We start from the raw sequence: 19,137 nt of genomic DNA, 5'->3' as shown, positions 1-19,137 counted from the left end.
GAAGATTGTTGGTCTTTGGAAATCTTCTCCATTGAGAGCAGTGGAGGTTGGGTCACTGAATATTTTGAAGGCTGAGTAGACAAACTTCTAATATACAAGGCAGTCAAGCTCATGAGTGCAACTGAAGTTTAGATCATAATGAGTTCAGCATTGCTCTTATTGAAAAGTGGAGCAGGATCGAAGGAGAGGCGATGGCCTAGTGGTATTATCACTAGACTATTAATCCAGAAACTTAATGTTCCGGAGACCCGGGTTCGAATCCCGCCATGACAGATGATGGAATTCGAATTCAATAAAAATATTTGGAATTAAGAATCTATTGATGACCATGAAATTAATGCAGATTGTTGGGAAAACCCATCTCATTCACTAATATGCTTTAGGGAGGGAAATCTGTTGTCCTTGCCTGGTCTGACAGCAATATGGCTGACTCTCAACTGTTCTCTGAAATGGCCTACCAAGACATTTAAGTCAAGGGCAACCAGGGATGGGCAATAAATGCTGGCCAGGTAGTGATGCCCGTGTCCCACAAAAAGAAAGGTCCCAATGACATCTTTCATATGTTCTTATGGAACTTGAATGGAGTAACTGAAGTGAATAGAAATGATGCATTTGAGGGGAAGCTAGATGAATTTATGAGGGAGAAAGAAACAGAAAAGTTGCTAACAGGACAGGATTAAAATTCATGGGGACAACAAGCAAATTCATCTTTGCAAACCTGAAAAAATTCAATCACGGAGGTGACATGATAGAAAAGTCACCCCCAATTGTGAAAGAGACAAAATCTGTGAAGAGTTGTTCCTACAATGACAGGTTCTCTTCTCCGGATCCTGCTGCTCCTCCAGTGATAGAATCTGTGATTGGTGGAGCAGCAACGGCAGGAGACCAAGGGCCCTGATGAATTAGTGAGAAGCAGAGCATAACAGAGAGAGGCAACTGAAAACACAAGTCAACAGCTCAGAAACAATTCAGTCCACCATTACAGTAATTCCATCTGTGACTCTCTCTGACAGTAACAAGCCCTTCTATAGACCCTGTGGATGGTTTTAAAAACAGCATTTTGATTACTAGATTTATATTTTGCTCATCTTGTGCTGGATTAGCTGTGCTCACTGTATGAGAAGAGATATTACCTTTTCAAGCCCTTGACTGGAATCCTTATGCTCACTCTGACTTCTAATCTATCCCCTCTTTCCTCTGAGTAAAACAGGGTGGGATTTTCTCTGGTGATCCTTCCCCCACTCCCACAGGTAATATTGTCTACCACTCCAGCAAAACACAAACTAGAGGAAAAATATAATTCCTAATGCTTCAAAGGAACAGCTGACTCTCTTCTTGGGATGATGGTATGTGATGATTGAATGAATTGAGGATTGAGTTATAAGGAGAGGTTGAATAGACTGGGACTTTTTTCTCTGAAGCATAGGAGACTGAGGGGTGACCTTATAGAGGTCTATAAAATAATGAGGGGCACAGACAAGGCAGATAGTCAATATCTTTTCCCAAAGGTAGGGAGTGTAAAACTAAAGGGCGTACGTTTAAGGTGAGAGGTGAGAGATACAGAAGTGTTCAGAGGGGCAATTTTTTCATACAGAGGGTAGTGAGTGTCTGGAACAAGCTGCCAGAGGTATTAGTGGAGGCGGGTACAATTTTATCTTTTAAAAAGCATTTAGATAGTTACATGGGTACAATGGGTACAGAGGGATATGGGCCAAATGCGGGCAATTGGGATTAGTTAGGGGTTTTAAAAAAAAGGGCAGCATGGATAAGTTGGGCCGAAGGGCCTGTTTCCATACTGTAAACCTCAATGACTCTATGAAAGTTCTGGAGGTATTATTGGCGTTATCTCACTGGTTGTTTCCACCACTCTCCTGCTGCAGTGAGATTGGAGAATTTGGCACCCAGCCAAATTTCCATTCACTTAGCAAATTGGAAAATCCTGAAACTCTGAACAGCATAACATTCCAGCCTACATATTTTTAATTTCCACTGAAGAGGCCACTCCTTACCTGCTCCTTGTTTTCATCTTCCAGCTCAGCATCCAGGAAATCCAGAGTCACTGGCTCCCGGAAATTTATAATCTAGAGATGAAATCCGTAAAAAGGGACACATGACAGACATTGACAGTCAATGAGATTTAAAAATGAAGAGGTCTCTATCATTTTGCTTTGAATGCTTTACTGCTTTAGTTTATTCAAAGGTTTATAAATACAACCATATTAATGCAGGGATCAATCTTGGGTTATAGAACAATCTTAAATGTTGGGCCGTAAGATGTCAGGAGCCATTAACAAGCACCAATCACATGGATAGCATCATCATCTTTACACTGCTCTCTGTAGAAACTCACCTGTGTGAAAGATTACTGATGATGGGCAGCCATACCACACTACACACTCCAGTTGTGAAATGGGTTACTCACTTAGGACATTTACCCCAACTACCAACAGTGGATAGAAGCTGAGTCCATGATAGGCTAATCAAAGGCTCTGGGTGAAGTCCAGAATGGTACCTTCTGGTTATTAAAACATTATCCAAATAGGTAAATGATTAAGATGCTCACACCTGAGCTAAAAGATTTTTACAGACATTGGAGTGAATTGGTACTAAAATCTCTCACCTTTGGCCGTAGGTTAGGATGCAACAGGACATACCCATTTGGATCGATGGCAAAAAAGTATCCATTAGCACCTAACTGTGTGGAGAAAACAACAGAGAATATTAACAAGAAACTGGCAGAAATTTCAATATGAAATGAAATACAGCAGTGGCTCTTTTCTGCAGATTTCAATGGTGTATAGCAAAACTAGAACAGTGATATTAAAAGACTTGAAAACCCTATGTCCCTTAAATACATAGGGACATAGGGAAAACATAGTGTCAAAGCTAGAGTTATGTGATACATAGCAATATCCTAAATATGTGTACAAGAGGATTTTCTTGATTAATATGTTTCCAATCTGACAAAGAATGTTGGATTTCATAGAATCACAGAATCCTACAGTGCAGAAGGAGGCTATTCGGCCCATCGAGTCTGCACCAACCACAATCCCACCAGGCCCTATCCCCATAATCATATGCATTTATCCTAGCTAGTACCCCTGACATTGAGGGGCAATTTAGCATGGCCAATCAATTTAATCCACACATCTTTGGACACCGGGAGGAAACCAGAGAACCTGGAGGAAACCCATGCAGACACAGGGAAAATGTGCAAACTCCACACATAACTCAAGCTGGGAATCGAACATGGGTCCCTGGCGGTGTGAGGCAGCAGTGCTAACTACTGTGCCACCGTGACACCCAGATTTAGATCTGGGAAATGAACTACTTCAAGTGGAATATGTTAAAGACAGATATCATCAATTGAACAATGATCATACTATAGTATATTTTAAAACAATTATGTAAAAAGATCAGAAAATGTAAGAGATGCAAATACACAATGAAGGAGGAGGTTTTTTGATTTAAGAAATTTAGCATAGGTAGATTGAATAGGTGATTACATGGTAAAGCAGTAAACAGAACAATGGAAGTGTTGTGAAAACCTGGTTCATAATTCACATGTTTTAGAAGTAACTTCTAGCTTCAGGAACATAACTTGTAGGCTGGAGATTAAGTATTTAATATAAAATAAGTGGATATTTGATTAAGAAACTGATAACTGTGGTGTAAATGTAATTCAAATAGACCTAGATTTATTAAAAGGTCAGGGTTGATTGTGAAAACATGCTTAACAATGGATGACCCATTTCTGGACCTCTGGATAGAGTCAGAGGTCGGAATTTTACCGGCATGCCCACCCTGGAATCGGAGTGGGTGAGGCTCACAGAACTGCGTTCTCTGTTAGCTTCGGGTGGGATCTTACGAGCCTCGGGCAGGCGAGGTGGTAAAATTCTGTATAGAGTGTCTGTTGTTATCTTATTAAAACCAATTAAAAGTTCACTATTCTGGGAAAGAGAGTCAAAAAACTCCATTCAGGATAGAAATTATTCATATGGGTTGTAGAATCAAAGACTTATGTTGAAGATAAAATAATTTGTTTGATTTTCTGTTTTGAACCATCCCAAAGCATGCCACAATGAGTGACAGAACTTATAGAAGGGAAAATCATATTTGACCTCATTTATCATGAATCACTTGTCATGATGCTTTTGGTCATGGCAGTACTGGTAGGAGTGACCACTACAGAGTTCTTACGATCATGAAGTGCCATCTTCATCATCTCCATCATGTGATGTGGCACTATCACCATGCTAAATGGGATAGATTCAGAACAGCTCTTGCAGCACAAATCTAGGCATCCATGAGATACTGCTGGCCATCAGTAGCAGCAGATTTGCATTAAAGCACAATATTTTACCTCATGATCTGGAAATCCCTTGTTTCGCCATTACCATCAAACCAGAGGACCAACCTTGGTACAATTAGGAGTGGGGAAGAGCAAACCAGGACAAGCAGCAGACTAAAATCAGACGGCAAACAGGTAGAGCTGCAATACACATCCACATGTATGCCAAACAATGGAAGTAGCATGCTACAGACAAAGCCAAGTGATGCTATAACTAATGGACCAGATCAAAGCTCTGAAGTCCTGTCACACCTATCTATGAATGATGTCAATTAATCAACTAAGGGGTCAGCAAGCACCATGCTCAATAGTGGCAGAGCCCAGCACGTCACTGCAAAAGGCAAGGAGTATTTACAAACATTTTCAGTCAGAAGTGACAAGTAAATGATTCATTTTGGCTTCCTCAAGAAGTCCCCAACATCATTGATGCTAGCAATAGCGCTGAAGACTGTACACCAGAACTAGCCGATCCTCTAAACAAAATGTTCCAGTACAGCTACTTATCCAACAATGTGGAAAATTGCCCAGGTATATCTATTCATAAAATGCAAGACAAATCCAACCCAGCTAATTACTGCCCCATTGGTCTACTCTCATTAATCAACAAATGGAAGGGGTAGTTGACAATGTTATGAAGTGGCACTCACGCAACTTGTTCACTGATGCTCAATTTGGGTTCCACCAGGACCACTCAGCTCCTGACCTCATTACAGCCTTGGTCCAAACATAGACAAAAGAGCTGAACTCAAGATGTGAAGTAATTCTGACTGTCTTGACTTCAAGGCAGCATTTGACCAGTGTGGCGTCAAGGAGCCTTAACAAAACCGAAGTCAATGGAAATCAGGGTTCATATTATGGCACAAGAAAAGATGGTTGTGGTTGTTGGAGGTTAATCATCTCAGTCATAGGACATCACAGCAGGAGTTTCTCAGGGTAGTATCTGAGGCCCAAACACCTTCAGCTGCTGCATCAGTGACCTTCCCTCCATTAGAAATGGAGAAATTCACAGATGAATGCTGTTATGATCCCAGCTGATGTAATACTGGACAAGTCAGATCACAGAGTTAAACCTGGCTCAATAGGTCCAAACATTTTTTTTGTGGAACCCATGGAGGAAAATTACTGAACAAATTCAAAGGGATCTGCTGATGCACTTCTAACACAAAGAAAAAACATTTATTAAAAAAGAAAAAAAAAACTACATTACTCCTGACAAAAAGGTTGGAAAGATCTCAATACAAGAAAATGATTCAAATTCACACTAATCCTTTTACCCCAGCAAATCATTATTGTCACACACAAATTTAATTTTATCTTTCAATAGTTTATACTCTAATATTCAAGGTAAGCACGAAATTCATGTGAATTCACAATGTTAGACACACCACACTCCAAAATAAATGACATGTTGACAAAGCTGATTCTATGGATTTCTCAACAATCCACTCAGACATTTCATAGAGTCATAGAATCCCTACACTGCAGAAAGAGGCCGTTTGGCCTATCAAGTCTGCACTGACCACAATCCCACCCAGACCCTATCCCCATAACCCACATATTTACCCTATTAGTCCCCCTGGCTCTAAGGAGAAATTTAGCATTGCCAATCACCCTAACCCACACACCTTTGGACTGTGAGAGGAAACCGGATACCCAGAGGAAACCTACGCTGACATGGGGAGAATGTGCAAACTCCACACAGTGACCCAAGCCGGAAATTGAATACGGATCCTTGGCATTATGAGGCAGCAGTGTTAACCACTGTGCTACCATGCCGTCCAATTCACAGCCAGTCTCATTAAAACTTGGCCTTTTTCATAAGAATTTCCAATAAATTTGAAGAAGTTGCCTTGGAATTCTTTCTAAAAGTTGCTCCCATGTAGGCAGTTTTATCAAGATTCTACCTCCAAGGTTTCAATCTTGGCTTTCAAGATTCCTTTTCCCTCAGTGCATTCAAGCTTCACTTTCCAAGCATAATTTCAGATCTTTGGCCATGCCAAAGCAGAATACCACTATGCCAAAAGATCTAGAGTAAGAAGTCACCAACATTTGGTAGCTCCTGAGATCTTCAAGGCTTGCCTCGAGCTTGCTTCACTTCAAGTCTGCTCCTGGCAGCTCGCTCTTTAACTTAGAGCCTATTGTTCTGCTCTTTCTTTTAACTTGATTTCTGGGATCTCTTTCTAATTCCTGTCTTTGTCCTTGCTTGGTATTTCTTCTGGGACTTCTCCCAGTCCCCATCCCATGACCTGCTCCTTCAGGCACATTCAGCACAATTGTGGGAAATTTACCACTTTGGAGTCAGACTTGAAAGTTTCAACAATAGTTTTATTTCAAACGCGAAGCTTCGGGAGAAAGCGCTGGTACTCCGCAGTACTTGGCAGCTACCTTTTCAACTACACAATGGTAGTAGATCATTTTTATACTTTTTACACAATAGGCAGTACAGACATTAGCAGTTAACACATCGTTATAAGTTGAATAGGCAGATACGGACATCGACAGTCAACACATTGTTACAAGCAGACAGATGCAGACATAGACAGTTAACATAGCATTGTTCATAGAATGGCTACATTTATGCAGTTATGTCCTGTATCAATCAATGACTGGTTTCGATCTGTTCTGTGATTGATCTTGTTACACTTATGTATTTATGTCCCCATTTGTGGCTGACCTCAGACTCATTGTTCTGGGTCTGCCCTTATCTAAAGTGCCTCAAGTTCTGACCAGCTTCCTGCAGCATTTCGGATCCTGCATGTTTTAACAGTGCCTGTTAATGTCCCTTTTCAGGTAATCATTGTGTGTGCCAGGCAACCATTTTGTGTCCATCACTTTAATTCCCCCACAACACAATGGTGCTCCATTATCAGGTCACCTTATCTATTTTTGGTGCCATTTTCCCTTTGCTTCTGTGCAAGCAAGTAGGACTGGTTTTCCAGCCGAAAGAGAGTTAAATAAACAAACTGCACATGTGCATCCATATCCTGGCTGCTGCATGTGCAAAAGGCCCAAGGTTCATCAGGAACTGGAGTTCCTGATCTCTGACTTCAGATTATTTGAGTTTCATCACAGGGCACAGTGTTCAGTTCCATTCACAATTGCTCAGATAATAATGCAATCTATGGCATCATACAGAACCGGATAACATCCAGGTTTGGACTGATATAGGTAGGTAACATTGGTGCCATACAATGATCAAACAACGATCATCACCAACAATAGAGAATCTAATCACCTATCTTTGACATTCAATGGCGTTACCATTATTGAATCTGCAAAAGCAACACCCCTGGGTCACCACTGACCAGAACTGGGGCCAGCTAATATAAATACTGTGGATAGAAGAGCAGGTCAGAGACCGGGAATTCTGTGGCAAATAACTCACCTGACACCCCAAATCCTGTCCACCACCTATAAGGCACAAGTCAGGAGTGTAATGGAATAATCTCCACTTGCCTGGATCAGTGCAACTCAACAACATTCAGGACAAAACAACCCACTTGACTGGCATTTCATCCACCATCTTAAATATTTACTGCAGCCATGGTAGAAGCATGGTAGAAAAAGTGTGTACTATTAATGAGATGCATTGTAGCAATTGACCTAAGTTTCTTTGGCAAACCCATGATATCGACATTTAGAAGAATAAGGAGAGCATCTACATGGGAACATTACCTCCATGTTTCCCATCAAATCATACAGCAACCTGATTGGAATGATGTTGCCATTCCCTCAGTGTTGCTGAGTCAAAATCTTGGAACTGCTTTCTTAACAACAGTATGGCATTCCTACATTACATGGACTACAGCAGTAGAAGAGGGTGGTTCACAACCACCTTCTCAGGATTTGATTTGATTTATTATTGTAGCATGTATTAACATACGTTGAAAAGTATTGTTTCTTGTGCGCTATACAGATAAAACATACTGTTCATAGAGAAGGCAGTGAGAGAATGCAGAATGTAGTGTTACAGTCATAGCTAGGGTGCAGGGGAAGATCAACTTATTGCAAGGCAAGCCCATTCAAAAGTCTGACAGCAGCAGGGAAGAAGCTGTTCTTGAGTCGGTTGGTACATGACCTCAAACTTTTGTATCTTTTTCCCAATGGAAAAAGGTGGAAGAGAGAATGTCTGGGTGCATGGGATCCTTAGTTATGCTGGCTGCTTTGCTGAGAAAGCGGGAAGTGTAAACAGAGTCAATGGATGGGAAGCTGGTTTGCATGATGGATTGGGCTTCGTTCATGAGCTTTTGTAGTTCCCTGCAGTCTTGAGTAGAGCAGGAGTCATACCAAGCTGTGATACAACCAGAAAGAATGCTTTCTATGGTGAGAGTCGTAGCTGACATGCCAAATTTCCTTCGTCTTCTGAGAAAGTAGAGGTGTTAGTGACCTTTCTTAAATATAGTGTCAGCATAGGGGGAGACTAAGACCAGTTGTTAGTGATCTGGACAGCTAAAAACATGAAACTCTTGACCTTTTCTACTTCATCCCCGAACAGTTTGGCATGGCAATAAATACTAGCCTATCCAGCAATCCCACTCCCATGAATGAATATGAAAAGGTGACTTATTTTGTGTTTGTCCAATTGATTTAATGAACAGCCTTATTCTCTTAAGTTGTGAAAGAACTGGGTTGCCCATCGTATTAGGTTGCTATGATTTATTCAATCACCTTCTTTGTCTGATGTATGGAGTGGGATTGAGGTTCTAGTGGAACTGCTGAGGCAATGTGGCCCCAGGTGATTTTGTAGAGGACCCCAACTTTGAAGGTAGAGCTGAGGGATGGATGGAGCAAATCATCTGTTATTGTGGATGGAAGATAGTTTGCAACATGATAGCTGTAAGTCTTAAAATGGGTGAAAGTATTTTCTGAGGTGAATGCAGTAACAAGTGGACTTAATGCATGATTGGGAATGGGAGTGTGAGTTTTGGATGGATGCAGTCTTCTCATGCCCTGGAACAATTTGGTGGTGTACTCACATTTATGTAATTTCCGGGGTTTTGGAGACTGCCCATAGTGATTAAGACTCATGGGAATTTATGGGAATTGATACTTTGCAGATTGTATTTTTCTCATGTTTTCCTCCTTTTAAATATTAAAGTTTAAGTTTTTAACTTCTATTTATTCATGTCACAAGTAACTTATATTAACACTCCAATTAAGTTACTGAGAAAATCCCCTAGTTGCCATACTCTGGTGCCTGTTCAGGTACACTAAGAGAGAACTTAGCATCTCCAGTGCACCTAACCAGCATGTCTTCTGGACTGTGGGAGGAAACCAGGGCACCCGGAGAAAATCTGCACATACAGGGAGAGAAAGTGCAGACTCTACGCAGGTAGTGACCCTAGCCAGGAATCAAACCCAGGTACCTGGCGCAATGACGCAGCAGTGCTAACCACTGTGCTACCGTGGCACCTATTTTGCTTATAAATTACATTTCAGCAAGCAGTTTCAGCTGAAATAAAAAAAATTGGCCCTGAGGTTTTCTTTCCCTCATTTCAAAAGCAATATGAATCCTTGGCATTGTGAATAATATTGGGGTTGATCATTAATGTGGGGACATTAACTCAGGTTTGACATGAAGAGGAACACAGTGCTAGATTCCTGGAAACTCAGTCTACTGTAGAAATTGCTCTAAAATCCTTGGTTGAAGCTGGAAACAGCTTCAACTATGATGGACAGGTGTTGTTACTGACTGTGCCTGAATGGGGCACAGTCCCCCTGCAATTATACAACCACCACATTAAATAGACGGAAAGTGTAGGCAGAGGCCTATGATCATGCAGTAGGTTGTTTCTGGATATGTGAAAATTTCCTTCTATATTTCTGCCCAGCACTGAGGCAGACAAATGTGTGTAGGAGCTCAAATATTACTGAAAGCACAATACCCATATTAGGAATTGCAATTGTGAAATATGCAATTTGTACGTACATTGTAGCGAGGGGTGAGTTTCTTGATGTCATCGAGAGCAACATCGATTCCCATCACTCCGAGCATGAGCTGGTTCTGTAAAGGAAATGGTCCATTTAGAATGGCAAAATTACTAGGATCCTGGAAAATGAGGATACAGAACAGGGTCATCTCAAGGCATTTTTAAAAAATATCAGTCATGTGACACTATTCTCTAAACCTAGCTAGTCAGAATCCTGCATGAGTAGCCTTTATTTTTGCTCAACATAGAACATGAAGTCTATGCCCATAGGGATATGCCCCATATACCTTGTCCAGAGAGTAAAGGCAGAGGTTAGCAAGCACCATGGATTAGGGACCTTCCAAGTGGGCACTGAGTTTTGGGTGCTGTTGAACCAGCTAAAAACTCAAAGTATGCTTTTAATGAGCACTGGGAAGCTCCTTTTTCACCTGCTAAGATCACATCTACCCTTTATGATGTTGACTTACAGAGTCACCTGAAAGAATCCCAGCAACTAATGGCAGGTCTACTTTTTCAGGATCGTTGACAAACAAGTCAGAATCTCCAGAGCCAGGGCAAAATATGCCAAGAATTAGGGATCGCCAAATTGGTGCAGGCATTCAAATAGAGTCTAACCAGCAAAAACTGTGCAGCTTGCCAGTACTGACGGCAGAGCTATTAAGACCACTCCACACTCTATGATATTGACAGGTAATGTTGTCTGGGCCACATTGTCAGATCTGACCTGGCAATTAACAGCAGGTTCATTGGAGTCTTGTCAAGTTCTGGAGAGATGCCCCAGAGGGACAATTTGGTGCTGCTATCTCAGAATAAGCAGGACTTACAACTAAAAGTTGTAACATTCTCTTGTGTTCAGGACTAGACAATAGATAGGGTAATATAATGAGAAGGAAATTGCCAGGAAATAGGAATAATTCAATCATATTTTCCATTTTGTTCTGTATACATGGACTCTTTAAACTGAAAAGCTGGCACAATATAACACACATATCCTAACCACATACCTGCTGGCCATTCTCCACTGTGATATTGAAAACTGGAATCGTCCCTGTAATCACCAGCTCAAGGCTCTATGAAAAACAAATCAGATCATGTTATATTTCTGTTCTTTGAGCATTTGTCAGTGATGTGCAACCTTCCTTATGTTCAATAATATTGAGGTTAAATGCTAATTCATTTTGATGCAGGTTTATGTCCTGAATTTGCATCCTCTGAAACATCACTTATAATTCTAGTCCCTGCTCACACATTCACAAGTGTCGAGCTCTTCCCTCCACATCTCTTTTACCTCTGGGATTGCAACCTCCATGGGTAATGGTGTGGGGTGGCTGGCACTCAAGAACAGTGGTCCAGTAATTGTGATGCCTTCAGTAGAAAGCGTGGGAGGAAGATCATTTCACCCAACTGACCCAACAGGTCACTGATCGAAAAATAGAACACTGCAAACACTGGAAATCTAAAATAAAATAGAAAATGCAGGAAACACTCAGCAGGTATGTGAAGGCAGCATCTGTGAAGTGAGAAACAGAGTTAATGTTTCAGGTCAAGGACCTTCCTTCAGAACTGGGAAAAAGTTAGAGATCAAGTAGGTTTTAAACAAGGGGTAGATGAGACAAGGACGAAAGGAAGGTGTGCAATAGGGTGGAAGACAAGAAAAATTGAATGACAGTTATCTTACGGGGCCAAAGGGAATAGTAGTGGGGCAAGAAAAGAAACAAAGAAGCAAAAGATATGCCTAGAGCAGGTATGCTGCTGTCTGAAAGCAAAGAAAAGAGGTAAAACTGAAACATGCAAAGAAATCAAACCAACTAATTAATATTCATTATAAGCCTACTACCTCCCACAACTAACTTAATCACACTTCCTCACACCCTACACTCCGTTAGGATTCCATTCCAACTTCCCAGTTCCTCCATTGCAACTTTTCTGATGATGTAATCTTCAAATCCAGCGCTTATGAAATGTCATCCTTTTTCCTCAATCAAGGATTCCACCCCTTCCCAAAACATACACCAGCACAAATAGCCTTGAGACAAAACATCCTAAGGTCTTGTTCATTGTGGCCACGGACTTCAATTAAGCCAATCTTAAGGGTGTCCTACCAAGATATCACCAATACGCCCCCTGTTCCACCAGAGGTCCAAACATCCTAGATCATTGCTACACAAATATCAAACATGCCTACCGCTCTATCGCCTGCCCAAATTTTGGCAAATCAGACCACAAGGCTATGCTCCTGATCCCGGCTTCCAAGCAAAAACTGAAATGGGAGAATCCAATAAAGAAAGTCATGCAGTAATGTTTGAGGAATTGGATGATGTCTTACGGGACTGCTGGACCTAGTCCTAGTGGACTGGTCAATATTTAAAATCTCAGCAACCAACCTAAATGAGTACACCACTACAGTAACTGATTTCATTTGTAAGGGTGTAGAAGACTGTGCGCCAAAGAAGCAAATCCATGAGTTTCTCAACCGGAAACCATGGATGATAAACAGAAATATCCACTACCTGCTGAAGTCCAGGTCTGAGGCGACACTGACCTATACAAGAAATCCAGATATGATCTACAGAGATCATCAAAGATGCCAAAAGACAGTAGTGGACCAAGCTAGAATCTCAGGTTAACCACACTGACTCCCACGGACTATTGTAAGGTCTGCAAGACATACAAGATGAAGACATGTATAATCACTGGCACCAATGCACCCCTCCCCAATGAGTTCAATGCATTCTATTCCTGTTTTGAGCAAGAGGTCAGCGAGAGCACGCCCTCAACCCTGGAAGCTTCAGCCGAACCGATATCTGAGGTCACCATTGCAGATGTTAGATCAGTCTTTTCAAAAGTCAAGTTGGCTTGAATAGGGTACTCGGACGAGCACTCAGATCCTGCTGGACTAGCTGGCAGGGTATTCGCAGACATCTTTAAACTCTCCTCACATCAATCTGAGGTCCCTATCTGTTTCAAAAAGAGCACCATCATTCCGGTACCAAAGAAAAGCCAGGCAGCATCCCTTAATGACTATCGCCTGGTAATGCTGATATCCATCATAATAAAGTGCTTCAAAAGGTTAGTCATGGCACAAATCAATTCTGGCCTTTGAGCCTGCCTGGATCCACCACAGTTTGCCTATCGCTACAACAGCTCCACAGCAGATGCCATCTGCCTGTCCTTACACTCAACCCTGGAACACCTGGATAACAAAGACACCAATGTCAGACTCCTATTTATTGACCACAACTCAGCCTTCAACACCATTATTCCTGCAAAACTCATCTCCAAACTCCATGACCTGGGGCTCAGCTCCTCCCTCTGCGACTATGTCCTAGACTCCCAAACCCAAGCAATCAGTAAACATAGTAAACCTCCACTATCATCCTCAACACCAGTGCACAAGGCTGTGGCTTCATCCCCTGACTATACTCCTTGTAAAAAGTCTGACAACACCAGGTTTTAGTCCAACCTATTTATTTGATAATATATATATTATCAAATAAATAGGTTGGACTAAAACCTGGTGTTGTCAGACTTTTTACTGTGTTTACGCCAGTCCAACGCCGGCATACCCACATCATATACTCCTTGTACACCTATGACTGTGGCCAAATTGCCCTCCAGCTTGATTTTCAAGTTTGCTGACGGCACCACTGTTGTAAGTCAGATTTCAAACATTGATGAGACAGAGTACAGGAAAGAGATGGAATCTCATAATTAAGAGCAGGAGTAGGCCATCTGGCCCCTCCAGCATGCTCTGCCATTCAATAAGATCATGGCTGATCTTTTTGTGACTCAGCTTCACTTACCCACCCGCTCACCATAAGAACATAAGAAATAGGAGCAGGAGTAGGCCATCTAGCCCCTTGAGTCTGCCCCGCCATTCAATAAGATCATGGCTGATCTGATAGTGGTTTAGTTCCACTTACCCGCCTGCTCCCCATAACCCTTAATTCCATTACTGATCAGAAATCTATCTACCTGTGATTTAAACATATTTAACGAGGTAGCCTCCACTGCTTCAATGGGCAGAGAATTCCAGAGATTCACTACCCTCTGAGAGAAGAAGTTCCTCCTCAACTCTGTTCTAAACTGACTCCCCCTTATTTTGAGGTTGTGTCCTCTAGTTCTTCTTTCCTTTCTAAGGGGAAAGAATCTCTCTGCCTCTACCCTGTCTAGTCCCTTCATTATCTTATATGTCTCTATAAGATCACCCCTCAGCCTTCTAAATTCCGACGAGCCCAATCTACTCAATCTAACCCCCTCATCTCCGGTATCAACCTGGTGAACCTTCTCTGCACTCCCTCCAAGGCCAATATATCCTTTCGCAAATAAGGGGACCAAAGTTGCACACAGTACTCTAGTTGCGGCCTCATCAGTATCTTGTACAGTTGCAGCAAGACCTCCCTGCTTTTATATTCCATCCCCCTCGCGATAAAGGCCAACATTCCATTTGCCTTCTTGATCACCTGCTGCACCTGCAAACTGAGTTTTTGCGATTCATGCACAAGGACCCCCAGATCCCTCGGCACAGTAGCATGTTGTAATTTTTCACTATTTAAATAATAGTCCATTTTACGATTACTCCTTCCAAAGTGGATAACCTCACACTTGCCAACGTTATACTCCACCAGCCAGATCCTCGCCCACTCGCTCAGCCTATCAAAATCTCTCTGCAGACTTTCTGCGTCCTCCACTCAATTCGCTTTCCCACTCATCTTTGTGTCATCAGCAAACTTTGTTACCCTACACTCAGTCCCCTCCTCCAGATCATCTATGTATATGGTAAACAGTTGGGGCCCTAGCACCGATCTTTGCGGCACTCCACTAGTCACCGATTGCCAACCAGAAAAGCACTCATTTATTCCAACTCTCTGCTACCTGTTAGATAGCCAATCTTCAATCCACGCTAACACTTTATTTCTTAATTCCTTAATAACCCTTAATTCCTTTACTGTTCAAAAATGTATCAATCCTTGCCTTAAAACATTCAATGAGGTAGCCTCAACTGCTTCATTGGGCAGGGAATTCCACAGATTCACAACCCTTTGTGTGAAGAAGTTTCTCCTCAACTCAGTCCTAAATCTGCTTCCCCTTATTTTGAGGCCATTTGCCCTAGTTCTAGTTTCACCTGCCAGTGGAAACAACTTCCCTGCTTCTATCTTGTCTAATCCCTTCATAATCTTATATGTTTCTATAAGATCTCTCCTCATTCTTCTGAATTCCAATTAGTATAGTCCCAGTCTACTCAGTCTCTCGTCATAAGCCAACCCTCTCAACTCCAGAATCAACCTAGTGAATCTCCTCTGTACCCCCTCCAGTGCCAGTATATCCCTTCTCAAGTAAGGAGACCAAAATCATACACAGTACTCCAGGTGTGGCCTCACCAGCACCTTATACAGCTGCAACATAATCTTGCTGTTTTTAAACTCCTCTAGCAATGAAAGACAAAATTCCATTTGCCTTTTTAATTACCTGCTACACCTGCAAATCAACTGTTTGTGATTCTTGCACAAGGACACTCAAGTCCCTCTGCACAGCAGAATGCTGCAATTTTTTACTATTTAAATAATAGTCCATTTTGCTGTTACTCCTACCAAAATAGATGACCTCAAATTTACCAACATTGTACTCCATCTGCCAGACCCTCGCCCACTCAGACTATCTAAATCCCTTTGCAGATTTTCAGCATCCTCTGCACACCTTGCCACTCATCTTAGTGTCATCTGCGAATTTTGACACACTACACTTGGTCCCCAACTCCAAATCATCTATGTAAATCATAAATAATTGCGGTCCCGACATTGATCTCTGAGGCACACCACTAGTCATGATCACCAATCAGAAAAACACCATTTACCCCCACTCTTTGCTTTCTGTTAGTTAACCAATCCTCTATCCATGCTAATACATTACCCGTAACATTGTGCACCTTTATCTTACTGGAGTGGGTACAGAGGAGATTCACTAGGTTGATTCTGGAGTTGAGAGGGTTGGCTTATGAGGAGAGACTGAGTAGACTGGGACTATACTAATTGGAATTCAGAAGAATGAGTCTTTGGTGCGGCACCTTGTCAAATGCCTTCTGGAAATCCAGATACACCACATCCACAGGTTCCCCATTGCCCACTGCACATGTAATGTTCTCAAAGAATTCCACCAAATTAGTCAAACATGACCTCTGTTAATGAATCCATGCTGATCTTACCAATGGGTCAATTTATATCCAGACGTCTCGTTATTTTATCCTTGATAGGTTCAAGCATCTTCCCTATCACAGAAGTTAAGCTAACTGACCTAATAGTTACCCACTTTTTGTTTACCTCTTTTTTTAAAGAGAACCTAGTGAACTGGTGCAACAACAATAATCTCTCCTTCAATGTCAGCAAAACAAAGGGGATAGAACATAGAACATAGAACATTACAGCGCGGAACAGGCCCTTCGGCCCACAATGTTGCGCCGACCAGTCTTATTTTTAAAAAAAAACATTGACCCACTAATCTAAACCAATCCCTTTTCGTCCATAAACCTATCCACCAATCTCTTAAACGCCCCCAAACTAGGCGCATTTACAACTGCAGCAGGCAGGGCATTCCAGTCCCTCACCACCCTCTGGGTAAAGAACCTGCCCCTGACATCCGTCCTATAACTACCCCCCTTAATTTAAAGCCATGCCCCCTTGTGCTAGCTTTCTCCATCCGAGGAAACAGGCTATCACCATCCACCCTATCTAAACCTCTAATCATCTTATATGTTTCTATAAGATCCCCTCTTAGCCGCCTTCTTTCCAGTGAAAACAACCCCAAATCCCTCAGTCTCTCCTCATAGGACCTCCCCTGCATACCAGACAACATCCTGGTAAACCTCCTCTGCACCCTCTCCAAAGCCTCCACATCCTTCCTGTAATGTGGGGACCAGAACTGCACACAGTACTCCAAGTGCGGCTTCAAGTCATCGACTTCAGGAAACGTACTGGAGGATATGTGCCTGACTACATCAACTGGCAGGGATGAAATAGAAATGGTTGAGAGCTTCAAGTTTCTACGTGTCCAGATAGCCAACAACCTGTTCTGGTCCCTCCATACCGATGCTATAGTTAAGGAAGTCCACCAACACCTCTACTTCCTCAGGAGACTAAGGAAATTTGGCATGTCTGCTATTGACTCTCACCAACTTTTACAGATGCACCATTAAAAGCATTCTTCCTGGTTGAATTACAGTTTGGTATAGCTCCTGTCCAAGACCTCAAGAAACTACCAAGGGTCGTGAACGAAGCCCCGCTTCCCATCCATTGACTCTCTACACTTCTTGCTGTCTCTGAGAAGCAATCAGCATAATTAAGGACCCCAGGCACCCCTGACAATCTCTCTTCCACCTTCTTACGTTGGTTAAAAAAAACCAAAGTCTGAGGTCACGTACCAACCGACTCAAGGACAGCTTCTTCCCTACTACCATTAGCCTTTTGAATGGCCCTACCTCATACTAAATTGATCTTTCTCTATACCCTAGCTATGACTGTAACAACTATATTCTCCTTTTCCTCCCCAATGTACAGTATGCTTTGACTGTATAGTGTGCAAGAAACAATACTTTTCACCGTATACTAATAAATGTAACAATAATAAATCAAATCAAAATCAAACCGCACATTATTTGAAAAGGCCTTCAACTGTTTCTTCTACATTTCCAGCACTCTGCTCTTACTCCTTTCTGTGTCTTCCAGAACAACAATGGGGTTCTCCCAGTCCTCACCTTCCATTTCACCAGTTTTTGTATTCAACAAATCATTTTCTACCATTTCCACCACTTCCACCATAATGCCACCACTAAACAAACCTTTCCCTCCTTTCACTTTTCAGCATTCTGAATTGACCATTCCCTCCATGATATCCTCCACTCCACAATCACCCCAACTCATTGCCGATTGCCCCTTCCCATGGCAGCCAGAAGACAGCTGCCCTTTCACATCCTCTCTCCTCACCATCCAAGGCTCCAATTGCCCCTTCCAGGAGAAACAGAGAGTTACATTAATCATAGCATCATAAAATCTCTATAGTGCAGAAGGAGGCCATTTGCCCATTGTGTGTGCACCAACCCTCTGACAGAGGATCTCACCCAGATCCACCCTCAGTAACCCACATTTACCCCACTGACCTATGCATCTTGAAACATGAAGGGGCAATTTAGCATGGCCAATCCACCTAACCTGCACATTTTTGAACTGTGGGAGGAAACAGGAATACCTGGAGAAAACCCTGCAACATAGGGAGAACGTACAAACTCCACATAGTCGCTCAAGACTGGAATTAAGCCCAGGTTCCTGGCGCAGTGAGGCAGCAGTGCTAACCATTGTGTCACCACACCGCCTGTTATATTGTATATAACATAATCAATTATATTGTATTCTCTGCTTACAATGCAATCTCTTCTACATTAGGAAATCCAAATGCAGATTGGGTCTCCACTTTTAGGCACTTTACAGATCCAACACTGGTTTCAACAACTTTGTTTCCTTGTTTCAGTTTTTATCTATTTTACCTTTTTGCTTTCTGACAGCAGTACACTTGCCCTAAGCACACCTTTTACTTTGTTTATTTTCTTGCCTCATCTCAATTCCCTTTGATCCTGGAAGACTTGGTCTTCTGTCATTCAATCTCTGCCAGCTTCCACCTATCACAGATCTTCCTTTTGTCCTTGTTCCACCTGCCCTTGCTCAAACTGTCTCTAACCGTTTCCAGTTCTGATGAAAGGTCCTTGACCTGAAATGTTAATTCTGCTTTTTTCTCCACAGATGCTGCCTGACCTGCTGAATGTTTTCAGCATTGTCCATTTTTGTTTCCTCCACCAAATCACCATTCCTC

At 42.1% G+C, this 19,137-nt stretch overlaps 1 protein-coding gene across 1 annotated transcript in view; it reads right to left on the bottom strand.

Annotated features, from left to right (window-relative positions):
* Nucleotides 1-19,137, bottom strand: part of cacna2d2a (calcium channel, voltage-dependent, alpha 2/delta subunit 2a) — an 855,812-nt gene that overhangs the window by 132,840 nt on the left and 703,835 nt on the right. The window contains exons 16-19 of the mRNA XM_080186111.1: nt 11,286-11,351; nt 10,281-10,355; nt 2,621-2,695; nt 2,010-2,081 (exon numbers count right to left, since the gene is read on the bottom strand). Coding sequence (XP_080042237.1) covers nt 2,010-2,081; nt 2,621-2,695; nt 10,281-10,355; nt 11,286-11,351 — 288 coding nt within the window. The remainder of the gene's footprint in view (nt 1-2,009; nt 2,082-2,620; nt 2,696-10,280; nt 10,356-11,285; nt 11,352-19,137) is intronic.

This window comes from Carcharhinus amblyrhynchos, chromosome 3, assembly GCF_965287045.1.
Source record: "Carcharhinus amblyrhynchos chromosome 3, sCarAmb.v2.hapA, whole genome shotgun sequence".
NCBI lineage: Eukaryota > Metazoa > Chordata > Chondrichthyes > Carcharhiniformes > Carcharhinidae > Carcharhinus > Carcharhinus amblyrhynchos.
Note: the sequence above shows the minus strand (reverse complement) of the source record. Positions and strands in the feature narration are given on the sequence as shown.